This window comes from Lissotriton vulgaris, chromosome 4_1 (assembly GCF_964263255.1).
Source record: "Lissotriton vulgaris chromosome 4_1, aLisVul1.2, whole genome shotgun sequence".
In the NCBI taxonomy this organism is placed as follows: Eukaryota; Metazoa; Chordata; class Amphibia; order Caudata; family Salamandridae; genus Lissotriton; species Lissotriton vulgaris.
The window spans coordinates 1,143,142,848-1,143,161,710 of NC_141691.1; the positions used below are offsets into that span (position 1 = coordinate 1,143,142,848).

At 45.0% G+C, this 18,863-nt stretch overlaps 1 protein-coding gene across 1 annotated transcript in view; it reads left to right on the top strand.

Annotated features, from left to right (window-relative positions):
* The window catches only part of LOC147722994 (uncharacterized), a 73,987-nt gene extending 56,120 nt beyond the window's left edge, over window positions 1-17,867 (top strand). The window contains exon 3 of the mRNA XM_086965393.1: window positions 16,673-17,867. Coding sequence (XP_086821519.1) covers window positions 16,673-17,264 — 592 coding nt within the window. The 3' untranslated portion in view covers window positions 17,265-17,867. The remainder of the gene's footprint in view (window positions 1-16,672) is intronic.
* The last annotated feature ends 996 nt before the right edge of the window (window positions 17,868-18,863 follow it).

Sequence of the window (18,863 nt, forward strand, 5' to 3'; positions counted from 1 at the left end):
ATCATCATCAGTACATTGTATTACGCCTGAGTAAAATTGCCTGCAAAACATTAAGGGGAAAAGGAAAAAAGAGAATAGATTGACCAGTATAGGAGGGGGTAAAAAAGGTGACTTGATAAATACTGTGCTGTGGGTGACAAGGTGAATCCGATTGAAGGAACTCTGAGGAGTGAAAAAGTGAAGGTCAGGTGAGGCTACTGGAGCGAATGCAATCCAGTCCGATGTAACTAGATGCAATCAGAGGAGAGAAGTTAAAACTAATATTTAACATGAGAGGTACTAAGGCTGAGGAGTCCTAAACGGTGAATACCATGGTCATGCCAGGGCCAGTGATAGGATGTGGAGTGAAGAGGAGATGAGGTCTAATGAGCCGAAAGGAAGATGCAACAAGATGGTGAATAGAGGCATACCGGGGTCCAGGCTTACCCTAACATCAGGATGAGACTGACAAGTCGATAGAAAGGACCGCAACAGCGTGTCCTAATGAGATACTCATGTACAGAGGGAGCACAGTGAAGAGCCTGTAGGCAGTTTCAGTCCCGTTAATACAGAGGGACCAGATAATGGGAGTAAAATCAGCATAAACATTGTGAGGGGTGGGAACCTAACAAAAATTTAGTGGAGCTTGTCCACACTATTACAAGACCGTGAACGCGTGTCCAATGAGCACACCTTAACTGGATGTCTTGATAGACCTAGAACAAGCAAGTATAGAATATGCAGCGAGCCAAATGAAGATGGGAAAATGCTGGGCAAACATGCTGAAAGAGGCTTACCAACAGGAGAAACAAGCGCATAGATGACTGCGTCCACGTTGTGGCATGTCGGAGCTGGAAACCAGGAGATGGGTGATCCCACCGTAATTAAAAACCAGAACGGATGGGTCATGTGACTGGTCACATGACTGCTGTGAACTTGTGTGATATAGTGAAACAAAAGCCGCAACCATCTTGGAATGGAGTAGATTGCAGGGAGATGTGTGCCCCATTTGTTTTTACACATTTTATTGGGTTTTACAATTTGCATAGCATACAAACAGCACATGTTATGTAGACACAATTCCACACAATAATTATGCCCCATTACTGGATATAGAAATTAGAGAAGTGAAGCAGTTAAAGTAGATGAGGAAAAATAAGGAAGGAATAGTAGAGCTAAGGATTGGTGGACCTATCAAGTTAAATAGTTGATGATAATATACAATAGAAGTAGTTGGTGTGCTTACGCATGGAACAGTTAGTCAGTATTGCAGTCAATGATGCTTAAATTGTGCGATACCGATGTGTGCATAATTCATATTTACATAATAGATATACATATTAGAACATGGTGAAAACAATAAGGGGATACATTCTTAGATATAGAGTGCCCTGGGGCAAGCCCAGAGCTTGATTTGAATATAGAGTAATATGCAGATATAGGGGAAGAAGCAATAATGGTAATGCTAAAAAAAGCGGAGCAGAGTTACAGTGAGTGAAGCTAGTATGACAAACCAGGTCAAATCTAGGTAGGAAGGAGGTGGGAGAGATGAAATCAGGAATAATTGCCAGAAAATATAAAAGGAATGGCACGTATCACATCAAGAATGTCAGAAGAAGTAAGAAGGACTTGGATACAGAAACATATCATTGAGTTTACAGAGGGTTGAGCAGCTACAGCAGGGTAGTACAATCTCCTAGTCTGTTGAGTCCAGTATGGATGCTCCTGGTCCTGAGGATCCGCTTGAGTTCCTCTTTGTTGAGAAGCTGTCCAATATCTGTACCACTCGGTGGTGGTTTTACAACAGGTGCCAGTCAACCTTATGTCGTCCTTGATATGGCAGGCGCTCGTAAAATGTTCAACAAGGGTGTTTGGCAGCGGAGATGGATGCAGTGCTGGCAGATCCAATACGCACTCTTTTGGGTGGTCTGCCCAATGTAGATTTGTCACAGGGACACAGGATAGCGTAAACAACATTACAAGTGTTGCAATTCGAAAATTGTTTAAACTGTGTTTAAACTGTGCCTTAATGTTACCAAAACTGAATCCCTTACATTCGATTGTGAATTTACACACAATGCAGTTACCACATTTTGCATGACCAGTGAGGGGCCCTCAGTGTTCGTTTATTGTTCAAGCAGGTTTGTGGACAGGAAATGCCGCTCGGACCAAGTGATCCTTTACGTTCTTACTTTTTCCGGAATGCAAATGGAGGCCATTCAAGTTGTAGGCTGCCTGCATTAAGGACCCCCCCAAAGCTTCAAAATGCTTTTCCCCATAGTGTGGGACACCGGTGAAAAAGTGGTGACACAGACAAGTTAGTTTTGAGTAGGTTTGGGCTTAGGGTAGTGTAGACATTCCCTAGGCCAATACCATGCCCTTTCCATTGAGTTATCTTTCAACCTATGTGGGTAGCCCCGTGCTGTGAGTTTGTTGGACCGAATGTTGCTTCGCATAAGTAATCTTACTTGAGGGTGCAATATCTCCTGATATGCAAGAATTGCGAGTAGGAGAGTGAGTCTCATAAGTCGTGCAGGTGGTTGCTTTCATACCTTAATAGGGTATTGTGCTCAGTTGGTTTTTGGAATAGACTTGAAACTAATTCTACATTTCTGAATTGAATGTTGAGGTCAAGGAAGGGAATCTCACTTCTGCTGTGTGACAGAGTAAAGTTCAGGCCCTGAAAGTTGTTGTTAAGCCAGTGTAAGAAATGTGTGAGGGTGTTTTCTGAGTGATGCCAGATAAGGAATATATTGTCAATGTACTGTTTCGACAGGGAAATACCTGTGTGGAAAAGGTTACATGGATTAAGAATTCTTGTCATTTCTAAATGGTCCATATATAATATGGCCTGGTTGGGAGCAAAAACTGCCCCCATTGATGTACCTTTGACTTGTTGGTACTATTGGTCTTCAAACAGGAATTTTCTTCTGCGGGAAAGTTCGAGCAGTTGTAAAAAGAAAATGGTGTAACAGCATGGGGGCGGGGCGGGGTATAGAGTACGTGTTCGATTACTAGTAGACCCTCTATCTGGGGGATGTTTGTATAAGGTGATTAGACGTCCAATGTACAGAGGATGTCAGAATCTGTGTCAAAGGGATGCTGCTCAACCAGATTGATCATTGTTATGCTGTTTCTGATGTAACAGTCCGTCAATGGGACAACATCTTTAATGAAAAAGTCAACGTATTGTCCAAGTGGTTCTAAAATAGAACCATAACCTTTCCTAACTTTTAGAAAGTTGGCATTTAGTGCTATTTAATGCCTGTAGCCTGTACCTGGGTCACATGATTGGGTATAGCTGACAGTTGACCTTTGTGTATTCTTTCTAGATAGTCACACACAATAGGGAGCATAGGCGTGCCTGGATGGGCCATCACTGGTAGGATGGAATGGAGGAGCTTGGCACAGACCCACTTGCACTTGAATATACTGTTTTCTGCCTCCACACAAAGGGCAACATATCCCCTGTAGTTAGTCTGGAACCAGTACCAGAAAGGCAGGATGCATGGGGACTTCAAAGGGAAACATCTAGAAGCTTTTTCACAACTTCAAAGGCACAACTGGGTATTCATATTGGACCTCTGACACCAAATCTTCAGAACACTCCAGGACCTGTGGCTGTACTGCTACAAGGACTGTCTCTATGCTGTATTGCTGCTCTAAAGGAACAGCTTCCCTGCTGTGTAGATCTGCTGCCTGCTGCCCTCTTGCTTGGGGAAGAAGAAATGGCCCAGCAACTTCGTCTTCAACCCAGGACCACAGAGTGGCTCCAAGCGCTAGTGTACTGGCCTCCTGATATGAGCCTCAGGGACGTAAAAGGCAGGTCCTGGACCCCAATGCAGTGAATTCCTGACCCCCAAGTGGTGCCCCTCAGGTCCTGGACCCTTGGTGTATCTCACCAAGCTTAAATCAAGCTGTTGGGCTAATTGTGACCATGAACAATTCAGTTCGTACCAAGACCACACTGCTTGCACCTAAATCCAGTGGGAGCACGGCCAGCCTTTTTTTCATACAGCAGCATTAAAATCCCATGGGGGCCATCAAGGGAAAGCTCCATCCCACCTGTCTGCGACGCCTGGCCTACTCTTTTTGCCATGCCGACAACCGCTCATCACACTCTCCTTGCTCTTCGTGGCCCTCTCCAACTCAAACGGGATTCTTGACACAAAACTTGAGAAGGTAAAACTTCAGAAGGACTGTTCTGGGACTGTAACTCGGTTGGCCTGCACTATTGACTATGACAGGTACAGTGTTACCAGATAGCCGCAATTGGTGCTTTGTGCTTTAAGTGCTATTTTACTGTTCATTCTCTAAAAATTTAGAATTCCAGTTCTACTAATTTGATTTTTGTTGTTTTGTTCTTGTTTTTGTATAGTGTTTTCACAGTTTTACTGTTTGCAGTGGTCCACAAATACTTTACAGATTGCCTCCAAGTTCCGCCTGGGTGCTCACTGTTAAGATATGAGGGGGTTGGGCAATGGTTAATCCGGGGTTTGCTTGTGTCTAACCCTGCCAAGGATTGACTCAGCATCTGTGAGTCCAACCATGCCAAGTTGTGCCAACCCAGTCCTGGACCCTTGTGGGCCTGAAGGTGCTCAGCAGCCCAGCTCTGGTCCTGCAGAACTGCACATCTCCTCTGCTCCATGGCACAACCCTGAGCGGAACCAATGCTTTGCCTCCACTGTGCATTGCAGCCTGCAGCCCTTGGAACTGCCACTGCGCGAAACATCCCTGAAACAGGCCCTCACATCGCAGCCTCTCTTCGATGGCAGCCTCGACAACAAGTCAAGCCACTGCATCGTAAGGCCTACAGTTTCTTTGGAACCATCCTGTGTGCGGAACTTCACATCATAAGGTCCCTCATTGATGGCCTTCTCAACGGCAATGTGGGACCTCGTATCACAGCCACACAACTCCACGCAACACATCTCTGAACCAGATCTCACATCACCTCAGCTGCTCATATCAAGCTCGACATGGCAAACCGCAACTCTTCGCAATCATGATTTAAATCACTCTTGTTCAGTGGCCTCAACTGGATCCATGTAGCTGACCTATGCTTCATCACATTTGGCAAGAAATTGTGACTTTGTCCCAGTCTAGCGCAACCAGATCGCCACAGTTGGCGCTTTGTGTTTTTTGCACAAATTTAATTTACATTTTGGCCTTGATTAATTGATTTAAATGTACTATATTTTTCTAAATTGGTGTAGGATTTATCTTGTGTTGTGTTTTCCCTTTCCTGTTTGAAGTGCTGCACAATTGTTTTACTCATTGCCTCTAAGATAAGCCTGACTGCCCTGTGCCAAGCTACCAGAGGGTTGAACACTTGTTAATTTGGAGTTTGCTTGTGTGTCACCCTGACAAGAATTGTGGTTCCTACTTGTGTAGGGTTTCAACTGCCCTCAACTAGTTACCCAAGTTCTTACAACCATACTTCAATTGAACTGATCTAATTGAACATGGCTGCTATTTCAGATATGGAGCATGCTCAAAAGAAAAAAGAATTACAACACATAGCTATAGCATATAACATCTTAAAAACTGAAAAAAATCAACACAGTGAGGAAAGCTAACCCTCTGGTTCTCACAAACCTTGCAAATCTTAAAATGGAGAAACTCGGAATGTGAATGGCGTCAGAAATATGTTTATGATTAATAACAAAAAAAGCTACAAACCTGCAATTTAAGAATAAGTAAACCCAGGTAGCATTTCTTTACCAACCACATTAAATCAACCTCCAGTGACATCTTTGGGTTCTTTTCATCGAATAAACATGTCTTAATATTCAGTAATATAGTGTTAAACCCTAATTATATATTCCTCTCATTGACCTGATCAAATCATATAAGGATCAGCTTTGTGATACACACACATCCTAAAATCAGAATGCCAAAACATCTATAAAAATATATATAGAAACTCATCCAGATTGAACATAAATGCCCTCAAAAGCAATTACCCAACTTCTCTTACATTCTACATTAGTCACTATCTTTTACACATATTGGTAACAAGGCCTTGGTAAGGTATATCCTTTAACAACTCAATAAAGAACACAAAGGAGATCTTGGCAAACCTAATCAACCAATGCCTTACTGACCACCTCAATTACCATCAGTTGATCAATGCCACTCAGTCCAGTTTCTGGCCCAACCACAGCATTGCCACCACAGATTACATCTGCATTATCCTAGACAGAGGAGAGTAGGCGGACCTCATCCTCTTGGATCTTCCAGTAGCTTTTGTGACCATCTCACATCCTCATTAGACACCTGCAGGAGATCGGCATCCAAAGAGCCACCCTGCACTGGATCTGCTCCTTCTTAACTGAGAGAGTACAAGCTGTCAGCCTGGCACTGTACTCCTTAGAATCCTGCAATGTGATCTGTTGAGCCCTGCAAGACTTTCTTCAGCCCCACATTTTTCAACGTTTACATGATCCCACTAAGCAACGTCATCCAAGCTCACAACACAAACATCTTTGTCTATGCCGACAACATGCAACTGATACTGTCCCTCTCAAAAAAGACTCCCAATACAAGAAACAAGTTCCCACATGCATGACAAAAGTCGCTGTCTGAAGCTCAACATTGAACAAAACAAAAGTAGTAATCTTTGGCAACAGCACCTTACATTGCAACTGTAACTGGTGGCAGGCTAAACTGGGACCCACATTCTCACTCAGCTCTCATGCTAGGAACCTCAGTATCATCATAGACAACAAACTGGACATGAAGACTCAAGTCAACGCCATCACAGCACCTTGTTTCCACACCCCGAAGATGTTAAAGAAGATCTTCAAGTAGCTCCCTGATCGCACCAGGAAGAACGTCCCTCAGAGACTTATCACCAACAAACTAGACTACGGAAACTCCTTCTATTCCAGAGTCCCCAAACAACTAGCTGGAAGGCTGCAAACCACCCAGAACCCAACAGTAGCCTGATACCTAACAACCTCCAATATAGAACCCACATCACACCATACCTCAGGAAGCTCCACTGTCTTCCTATACAAAAACAAGCTAATTTCAAACTCCTTACACATACATTCAAGGTACTACACAACCTTGGCCCCATTACCTGAACAGTCACATCACCTTGTACTAACCACACAGATACCTCCACTTCACCGGACTATTACGAGCACATATTCCATGCATAAACAGGAACTAAGCTGGAGGTCGAGCCTTCTCATAGGTGGCTCCTAAAGAATGGAACACCCTACCTCATACCATGAGAGCTTGTTCCTCACTTCTTCATTTCTGAAAGAGGCTGAAGACTTGCCTATTCGAGTAAACCCAGGGTCTAGGCAGACTAGGTCCCAGCACTTGCATAGTGCCAGAATACCTTCCAGGGTGACAACATGCTTTACAAATACCCACAGCATAACATGACATGAACAATGGCAATCTAATTTTTATAGGACATTGCAAATCCAAGGAGAGGCAAAACCAGGAAGTGAATAGTGCAGAAACTACTACACACTTCAAAAATTCATTTCCAAACACGATCTACGGACCTCCATGTCAAAAATGCAAATCACAGGCATATTCCCTATATTAACTATGAACTCAACCTCAAGCAAACAGGAAAGAATATTTAATATATTAAACAAGTTAGCATATCTGCGAGTTCCCTGTTTCATGATCTTATCCACCCAATATCTATGTAACATATCTGAAGACTTTTTATTAGCAAAGTCAGTGAAAGTAGACAAGCTACTAAAGCCAATCACAATATTCCTGTGTCATCAGTAAAATTAAAGATCTCCACAGCAGCCTTTGAGACTCTTTCAGAACTAGAACTTGGCCAACCAATGGTCCTCCAGAAGAACGATGTCACATTAGACAATTACAACATCCCCATCTCACTGAAATCCTTCATACATCTGTGAGAATTGTAACCTCATTTAGAGTTTGGTAGATGCAGGACATATGAGTACCAGCTTTTACTTCCAGTCTCGGAGGAGGCATACTTAATTCAACTGACCTTGGGCAGCACTCCATGCATGAAGCATAGTTATATTAGCTGAAGCAAGGGACCGGCCAAGACATGGCCGGTTCTAGGAATTTTGGGGCCCTGGGCCAAAAGGGAATGAGCGAGTCCTCTCTAATTTACATAGGTGATGCATTCAGGGTGCCAGAAGCTGCTTTGTTCAGACTTCTCCTGGGCCACAGCTCCCCTTCTCAGCCACCTCCAAGCACCTCTTTTACAGCCCATTTCGAGTTGAAGGTGTGAGAATTGCTTGGGGGCTGAGAGTTAAACCTGTGAGGCGCTTAAGTGCTGAAAATGGGCGTCCTGCAGCATCTCTGAATGGCCAGCCCAGCAGGAGGCCTACAGGACAAACCTGCAAAATGTGTCTCTTTGCAACTGAGACACAGTCCCCAAGAGGCCCAGGAAGGGGCCCCCTCCCCACCCTCACATGGGCCCAATTGCAAAGAGATGCCTTTCTTTCTTTGAATTACGTCGGCAGAAGTACAAGAAGACTGGTGGTGTGTTGAACTGGTGCAGGGCCCCATGCTGGTGGGCTGAGTGCAAGGCCCTGGGCAGCTGCCCACGCTGCCCATGGCTAGCGCTGGCCCAGCTCACAGAAATATCCGCATCATCATATGTGCTCTAGCACAACAGAGTACTACACCTCCCATGAGCAGCGGCATCTGCTTCCTGTCCCTGAGTAGGCATATGAAGCTCATCTGACTCTGGACAGCACTCTGTGCATGACATACTGAATTATATCAGCTAATGCTGAGTTGAACATAATTACCTTGTCGCATGGCACGCAGAGGGACAACGTTGTTTTCAGTTTGAAAAAGGTTAATTCATGTGCCCATGATGAGTGTATTCATAGGCAATGGAAAGAGAGCAATTCTGTGTTGCGAGGCAGAACACTAGACTAACTGAGAGGAACACACTTTGATGTAGTAAGTGGGGCTATAGAAGTGCTAACAACTGGCTCTCTGTTTAACTGGGTATCAATTTTCAGCTGGGGATTATGTTACACTTGTCTCTACGTTTTCCATCCCCTACTTCGACTCAGAGTGTGATTGCAGGGATTTGTTGGGCCTTTCTCCATGGGGTTCAGCTGACCTTTAGCTTGGGCTAGAATAATATTCAAACTTTTCACTGCGTGATACCACACCCTTATTTTCAGTGTGTGTAATGCACGAGTGGTGTGCAATGACACTAAATGTGCTTCTTGAGTTTTATCTTTACGTTGGACTTGGCATTCAAGTCTTATTTTGCCTGTCTATGTCTACTGGAGATACCTGTTACACTATCTTCCTACTGGTGGCCACAGGACCTAGGAGCAATGTAAGTTGCATGTATTGTTTTTTTCTAGATCAAAAGGTGTATGTAAATAGTGTATGCTTTAATAGGATCCCATGGATGTCCTGATGAAAGCTGTGTACTCTTAGGATCAGAAACAAGTCGACACTTTAGTGGTTTTGGGGCATTTGTTCCCCTACACTCCAAGCCCAGTTTTAATACCAACAGGTGCTCCGCTAAGTAAAACTTCTACCAGTTTACCACACTAGTGTTTAACCTGTTTTATGGATCCCAGATCCATCAGATCTTAGACAAGGGGCCTCCAGAATGGAGTCCCGTTTTTGTAGAGCGTGGGGTTGCCCAATGACCAAGCATGACACCTGGTAGGTGTGTGAGGACATCCTGTCAATTTTTGTGTGTGTCAAAAAAGCTATTAGACAGACAGTAAGAAGTTAGTAGATAGAGACTGCGAAGCAGCTCCTGGTAGAGTTTTCCGGGTATGCTTTCACAGTTGACTTGTGTAGCCTTTAATTGAATAGTGGGTCATAAGTCAAAGTGCCTGGAACCATTCACCCTTTTTAGGGGCAGATGTTTCAGTATATATTTTTCATGTTTGAAACTGTGATGGGAAGCATGGCTGTCTCAAATAGGAAGCAAGATAATTGACTCCCAAAACCTAGGATAAAACACTGATGCTTAATATATTTCTGTTTTGATTTTCAATAACAAACGCTTGCTTTCCGAGTTTGTTTCTGAAGAACAAAACGCTGTTGACCCACCACTAGAAACATGGCACACATTCAGAAAAGTTTCTGTGCCTTCAGGGGAGGTGACACAAGGGAGGCTCTACTGATGGCACAGACCTCTGCTTTCCTGTTGGAGATCCCTAAATGTGGCAGTCAGTCCAAGGTCAGAGGAGTACACACCCCACTGCACGGGTGCACCAGTGGACTGACTGCCATAATCTAACTGAAACCCTTAATATACTACCAGTCATCTTCAAACCACCTTCGGTAAGCATCTATTTAAAAAAACCTATACCAGTAGAATGTACTATCCAAGTAGAAGGATTTCCATACTTTCTGTCTTTAACTCAGTCATTGCGTTACATAATAGCCATAAATAAGCATTCAACCAGGAGTATAATCATTTATTACGTGACCATCAAGCATTATTTTATCACCCTGGTGGGAATGAATCAGATACTAGGCATCATGGCCCCTGAATTGCCCAGCTAAAAATGTAAATCTCTGAGATGATCATGAATTGTTTTGGTCCTTTTCTCAAAGATCAATCACAAGGTGACCGCTGAGGGGGAGCGCTCGTAAGACCTTGACTCCGGTCACAGGCCTGCACTCTCCCCGCAGCTCCTGCTCGCCGTCACTGCCTGCGGAACCCCCGGCCCTTTGTGTTCAAGGCTGCTGCCTCCAAGGTTTCCTTGATCTTGTACTGTGCTAATTGTGATTCCTCAGCTGCCTGATACTTGTTTTATTTCTGTGCCCGTTTTTCCTGCATCTGCTTCATCCTCATTTGGGCCGTGTTACTTAACTTTTCTTTTCTGTGCCTACTGCCTGAGCTTGAACTTCAGAGGCACACACCTGACACTATAAGGCTGTTAAAGTGTGACCCTTGACCCTGTCACCAGGCATGTCACTCCCCGCAGAGCCCCTGTGTGCCCTAAGACCACTGCTGCTTGCATTAGTTGTGCCCCACTTCGTTCGCCTGCATTCCGTTCTGCTGTATTAACCACTGTCTTTCTTACTCCTCTGTATTTTCTAGGCCCCTGACCATATCCAGCACTGTTACCCTTCCCCTGTTACCCAGCTGCTCCTCCATCCCTCAGCCCCACATATGGAGGCCGCACAGCAGCTGGCACGCAGTGGATGCGTGCAGCGGGTGCGCCGCTGGCGTACCGCTGATGTGCTCAAGGCAAGCCTGTCTGCGTCCGTCAGCACCTGGACCGCAACCAGTGCCAGGACCCCTGGCCCCCACGAACACCATACCGCCGGCCTCCGCTATGACTCCAACACCTTCCACACACTCAATGCCGGACAATCACACACCTGCGGCCTGGCCACTCCGAAGCGCACTCAAGGACCCATCTCCTGCTGGAACTGCAGGTTCACCAGCATTTGGCCCTCCAACCCGCCCACCGAAGTACCCAACTTCCTCAGATGCATCCTGCTCAACACCCGCTCCACCCGCAAACTCGCCATCGAACTCTGGGACCTACTTGACACCAACGCCCCAGAAGTCGCCTTCCTGACAGAGACCTGGCTGAACCCCTCCTCGGCACCCAACATCGCCATAGCCATCCGGAAGGCTATAAGATCACCCGCATGGACCACACCAACGGAGTAGGAGGAAGAATTGCCATCGTCCACAAGAACACTCTCAAAGTCTCAACCAACAAAGACGGCACCCTTAGCACCGCCGAACACCTTCACTTCCACATCCACACCGACCCCAACACCACCCTCAGAGGCACCCTCGTCTACAGACTCCCTGGACCCCAACTGTAGTTCAGCGACTCCATCTCTGACTTCATCAGCACACATGCCCTCGCCTCCACGGACTACATCCTCCTCAGGGACCTGAACTTCCACCTCGAGAAAAACAACGACTCCAACTCCTCCACCCTGATCGACAACCTCGCCAACCTCTGACTCAGACAACTTGTCACAACACCCACCCACTCTGCCGGCCACACACTTGACCCCATCTTCTCAGCAAGCACCCACGTCTCCTTCAACCACACCACCGAACTCCACTGGACCGACCACCGCTGCATCCACTTCACCTTCCAGAAACCCTCCACACACCACCACACCCAACACATGCCTCACCGCAACTGGAGCAAGGTCACCAAGGACCAGCTTACCACCGCCCTCGCCCAGAGCCCACCCGCAGACCCGACCGACCCGACTCTGCAGCCCGTAGCTTCAGACAGTGGATTGACGACTGTGCCAACACCCTCGACCCACTCAAGAAACCTCCCAACAACCACACCAGCAAGAGAGCCAGCTGGTTCACCGAAGACCTCCAGACCTCTAAGCAAACCTGCTGAAAACTCAAAAAGAACTGGACCCGCGAACAAACACCGGAAAGCTACACAGCTCACAAGAACGCCACCCGCAGACACCACCACCTCATCAGATCCGCCAAAAGGGCCTCCTTCAAAGACCGCCTAGACAACAATGCACACAACAGCAAAGAGCTCTTCAGCATTGTGAAGGAACTCTCCAACTTCAGCTCCAACACCAACAATATCCCACTGTCTCAAGACCTGTGCAACTCGTTGGCCACCTTCTTCCATCGCAAGATCACAGACATCCATGACAGCTTCAACGCCGTCACCACCCCAGCAAAAGCTGAGACCCCCGCTTCCACGACCACCAACCGCTTGCTGGCCTGGACCAACATCAACATCGACGACACCATCAAGTTCATGAACTTGGTCCATGCCGGATCCCCAGAAGACCCCTGCCCACACCACATCTTCAACAAAGCCAGCAGCACCATCACACCCCACCTCCGGAAAACTATCAACATCTCCTTCGAGACAGCCACTTTCCCAAAGAGCTGAAAGCACGAAGAGATCAACGCCTTACTCAAGAAACCCAAGGCAAACCCCAAGGACCTCAAGGACTTCCGACCCATCTCCATGCTCCCCTTCCTGGCGTAGGTCATCGAAAAGGCAGTCAACAAATAGCTGACCAGCTTCCTCGAAGAAAACAACATCCTGGACCCATCCCAGTCCGGGTTCTTCAACAACCACAGCACCGAAACTGCCCTCATCACCACCACCGACGACATCAGGACCCTGCTTGACAATGGAGAAACTGGGGCCCTCATCCTCCTTGATATGTCAGCCGTCTTCAACACAGTCTGCCCACACACACTATGTACACACCTCCACGACGTCAGAATCCAAGAGGAGGCCTTGGACTGGACCACCTCCTTCCTTCTCCAGCAGAACTCAGAGCATCCGCCTCCCCCCTTCCGCTCCTAAGCCACCGAGATCATTTGCGGAGTCCTCCATGGCTCATCCCTCAGACCAACGCTGTTCAACATCTACATGGCACCGCTCGCCCATGTAGCATGACAACACAACCTCAACATCATATCCTACGCCGACAACACCCAGATGATCCTCTCCCTCACCAAAGACCCCAACACCGCCAAAACCAACCTCCACGAAGGAATGCAGGCCATCGCCGACTGGATGAGAGACATCCGACTGAAGCTGAACTCGGCCTGGGACGACTCCTGGTGGCCGACTGCACTAGGAGGACCCCTACACCCACCGACCATGCACGCAACCTAGGGGTCATCCTCAACTCCACCCTCTCCATGACAAAACAGGTCAAGGCCAGATACCAGACCTCAGTGGATTTCTTCGCTTGCCATTCATGCTTTCTTCTTCTTCATGAACATTTTTATGGTTTGAACTACAATTGATGCCAACACATTTTTCTTTTAATTGAAATTCGTTTATTTAAAAAAAAAAGCATTGAACTATCTCTGGATTTGTGGATTAATACGTGAGTACATTTAGAGATTATTTTTTATCTTTCTTCTCGCTTTCGTGACATTACAGTGGACTTGTGTTTACCTTCAATTTCATTTGGTTGCTGTTGTAAGTTGACGCGTGCAGACTTGGCGCTCGCGCTTCCTCGCAAATTTACATTTGTTTATCTTTGGTTTCATTCCGTTGCTGTTGACGCGCGCAGAGCTGGTGCTCACGCTTCTCATTCGTGCCTGCAACGCAAATAAACGTGCATTGTCATACGTTTGCATCGTTATTCGTCATTCATCATTGTATCGTATCCTAGCAACACCCATAATAATCAGCAACCATCGGTGTCTTAACGCTTGATGCAGACGCAAGGAGAAACGTTTCTCATTGGATTAACAAAGGTCAAGCTGCGTGACCCCACGTACTTCCGTTTTGGATTTTTCATCCGATTTCAATGCTGAATTGAATTTCTACATACGAGCACATCAGTACTTTGTTCTTCTTCAAGTTTTTTTTTTTTTCTTCTTCAATTTCATGGTTTTTGCAGCGTTCTTAAGAATTTGAAGCAGCATTGTAAGTTTATTCCATTTTATTTTCATTTTTCTGTTGTTCTTTCTTCAGTTGTTTTTATTTTTTTTCTTCACTGGCAATATGAGCAACACTACTCCTGCTTCTACTAGTAGTCCTTCTAATAGTTCCACGTCTAAATCTTCGTCATGTATCAACATAAACATTAGCACACATAAAGAGTTTTTGACATCACCTGGTGAACCAGTCATGAAATGGTCTGAATGGAAAGAGTACTTTCTCAATTACCTTGCCACTTTGGAGGATAATATCGGATCCTTGTCTCCTGAACGCAAAATGTGTATGCTTTTACATAGCTTAGGTCCGGAAGGCTTGAGAGTTTATAATCAGATGCAGAAACCGGAAGAGAGAAGGTGATACTGACATCTTCAAAAATGCAATTTCTGATTTAACTGAGCATTATTCACCTACTGTTTGTATTGGTGTTACAAGACGTGCATTCTTTAAAAGAAAACAACTTATGCCACTGAAGTACTTGGATGTGCTCTTTCTTATGGAATAAACCTTCAACTTAATTATTCTGCTGGATGTCTTCTTTGAAAGGAAATACTACAGGTGACCCACATCTCCTGCATGGGTGGCGGATTACACCCTAGCTGTCCAGGGCTGCAGAGCCTCATACCTGGGAGTGAAAAAGAAACTGCAGTCGGCTGATCTTACCTATTCTCAGATGTTTCCCTACAAGTTGAAGGTTATGGTGAACCCCTCCAGCTATCTTTTCACTGAGCCTGCAGATGCTTGGAACTCGGTGGAACATTGCAGCTATAAGTCATCAGAGCCCAGTCCGCCGACTACATGAAAGGGGCTGGTGGACATGGCATGAAGGCGGATGTATCAGCATCATGGTAGTGAACATACGGTGTTGGCCAGAGTCCATCCCCATGTCCATGAATGCAAAAAACAAAAGCAGACATTACCAACAGCCACTAACGTTTTCTTTTTGGTGGGTTGGGGGGGGGCACATCGAGACAGTCATTGTGCTGTGATTCCCCGAAGTGTGACAGGCTCAGTGAGTGTGCCCCGGATTGCTTTCATACACTTAAGTGGAGATTCAGTCTAGAAGGTTCATGCTCTCCCCCCCCCCCATATTAGCCGGATGCGCATTGAATATGCAGGAGCTGATCACCCTAATTCTCCAGGTGTACTGTTGTGGTTGCGACATACAACCTGGCGGTCCCCGAAAGCTAGACTGTATATTGTCTGTTTGTGCCATTAATTGTTGCTCTGCCGCTCTGGGATTGGAAGTTGGGAGTTCTGTTCTTAATATTTTGTAAAAAGAACAATTAATGGCCAGAATGCTGAACAATGTCAAACATTCATTCCAGTACAGAAATATGGTCCTAAATAGATAATTTTTTGCTCACCATTCCATTCCAGTTTGAACCCAGCCATATGCAAAACAGTCTTGACCCTGAATCTCCTGAATACCTCGGAACTATGTAACACAATTATGAGGGCTGTGGCAGGTATATTGCTTGCTTTGATGTGTCTCATTGGCAGCAAGTGCTGGCCGGCATACTGTATTTTTACTCATAAAACCCTAATAAAATCAGGTCAGATTACTTGCAACTGGTCTAACAGATACACTGAGCAGTAGCCACGTCGATGTAAACCCAAGTTCACCCCTGTTTCTACAAGGGACATAACCAATAAAAAGGCGAATGGAGAAATTTGAAAATTAAAACACATTTTTTGACTTGTGTAATATCATGATCATGAATATCTGCCTTCCACGTAACTACTCTGAACTAGGGCACACTGTGAAAAACATGCTTGGAGAATCAAAGCAATTGGTCTTGTTAGTTTTGTTCTCATCACTAGGGGTCTTGAAGTGTATTTTTGTCTTAGTGATTAGACTCTCTTTTATCTGAACAATTCTTCTGTATTCACAATGAGCAATGATCTTGACTAGATATTTACCCATCTCTATTTTCATATTTGATTTGTAACAAAATGAGTGCCAGTGTCCAAATCTCTGCTCAAAAGACAGGGTCAATGCTAGTAAATGCCTCTGCCTCATTGCCAAGTCTGTGTAGTCTTGAATTTACCTCATGCATCTTCAATCCATTGCCAGACACTCCCTGACCCTTTATCTCACTCTTGCAAGGTCCTGCTTTCTTCTTTGTTGACGGTTTTTCTGTCTTCTCTTCCTTCTTCTATCCCATTTGTGTGTTTTCCCTCTATTGATTCAGAGAATGTCTGGTAAGGAAAAATAAGTGCTGGTGGATACCACCTCCCCCAAAAATGAGTGCCCTAGGACCCCACCAGCAACCACCTCCTCAAATTAAGCACTGTCTGTTATGCATTTTCAGCTTGGGGATAACTCGTGAACAGTTCGCCTACGCAATCAAATTGACCAAAGCGGAATGCGACACCTTGGACAACAACGTGATGACCAACGTGCTCCTCCAGGATTCAGTAGAAGACATGCGAGATGCAGTATTGGAAGGAAATATTTATGAGGGCCATCGAATTGTCTTTGCTAAAGCTGTCTATATTAAGCCTGACTGGATACATGCTGAGTACCGGCTGCTGGTGCCTGACGAGTCTGGAACTAGTCCTGTTGAGCGCCTGCTGAAGGCAGAACCCAACAGCTGTGTCCTATTCCACAGCCTGCTCTCGCCTTGTCTGGATTATTGTCTCACACCCGAGGGACCTTTTGCCTTTGTTCAGTATTTACATGTCTTTGATAACATAGAAAACAATTACAAAGCCTTCTCTTATACGTACGTTTATACAAAAGATCAATGTCGCCCCACACGTGACCAGGTGTGGAATGCCTGGAAGCAAATAAGTAATCGGATGCCTTTCTTTCGCTGTGGCAACCAGCCGCAGTGTATTGAGTGTTTTGCAAAAGGGCAGGAGAGTAAAGACCAATGCCTTTGGGGTTACTCACAAGCCTGAGGAGAGCGGTTGGTACTGCCTTATCTTCTCTCTGCAGCTTGAAGTTATTCCTAGTTTCATTAACATAGGGAGTCCCTGATTTCTAGTTTGGTTGAAAATCCCTTTCCTATCAAAAGTGGGAACTCCTCCACTGATATTTCTGCCACTGGTGATACATTTGCCAGTGGTATGTCTACAATGTGTCTCTTATAACGAGGTAGATTATCACCATGGGCATCCAGCAAACCATGAATGTGAGGTGGAAGTGTCCCTACATTAGTAGGCATACAAACACATAGCATCCGTATTCCCCATGCCTAAGAAGTACTTAACATATAATCAATAGTTTGAGCAAATCTCTCACTGTTTTACCTGAGTTTCTAAACGTTGGTGTGCATGGAGGAATTAACAATGAGGATTCATTTTAATTTGCTCATGTCTAAATCAGAGTTCATATGCTCCTGCCGGATTTTCAAGTACACCACCAGCATGCAGTTTTTAGCAGTGATTCAGTCTATAATGAATGTGTTAGCAAAACTAGTTTCCATGCTTGCTGACTCTGTATGAGACCAACATTCTTACTTGCTTTCCAAATCCAATAAAAGTTATTTAGCATATCAGAAATGTGTATTTATGTTTTTAACATCATGAGCAGTCACTTCCAGGTGCCTACACACACACATTATTTATGTTTCTATTAAGTAGAACGAGTTTCTTAACAAGAAATGCTGCAAAGAGTCTTGCTCCCAAATACCAAATGTAAACTTAGACCTAAGTTTTCTTTTGTGAATTGGGACCTTAGACTTCAGGTCCAAACTTTGACCTCCTGTCTAAAATGAGGGCCGGATTCACAAAAGTAAACTTAAACATTTGTGTAGATTTACCACTGTTTGCTATTCACAAAGGGATTATGACTAGTATCTCTAGTAGTCTGTAGTCTGTGCACATAAAAAGATCTATTTTTTATGTGCAGAGACTCTGCACTTGCTCCCCCGGGACCCCCGCCCTTAAGGCGGACGGTTCCGTTTACCGCTAGGGTGGCGGCATCCTAATGAGGCCCTAAGACTTTTTCTGAAACCTGAACCAATGAATGGTATTGTTCTTCAGTTACGTAGCTACTGTTGATTAGATTGAAGCCACTGGAAATGCACTTATTAAGCTCCACCCCTAAATGTCACAGAAAAGCTACACTTACATGCATTAGCTCAAAAAGGCTACTGTGTGTCTTAAACTTAACAATGAAAAGTGAAGTACCGAACATATTGTTGTTGTGCATTCTCTGCAGAAACTAGAGATTCATACAAGGCTGTGCTCTCATTTGTTATGATTTATAGCTCCTTTCACTCTTAAAATTCTCTTTTAGAGTTATACTGCTTTTTCAGTGAAATTGCATTTTGCATGTACTCATCTATTATTTTTTTGCAGTTATCCTGTAATCATATGTGCACCTATGGAAAAGGCTTTTCTCTGCTCTCAATTGATCCGATTTGCACCGTTTGCAGTCAGAAAAAAGCTATACCAAACCTTAGTTGTGATTCGGTAACCCTATACTGAATCGCAAATAGGATTTGCGATTCGGTGTTAGGAAGGGACGAGTTTTGAGCGTCCCTTCCTAATACA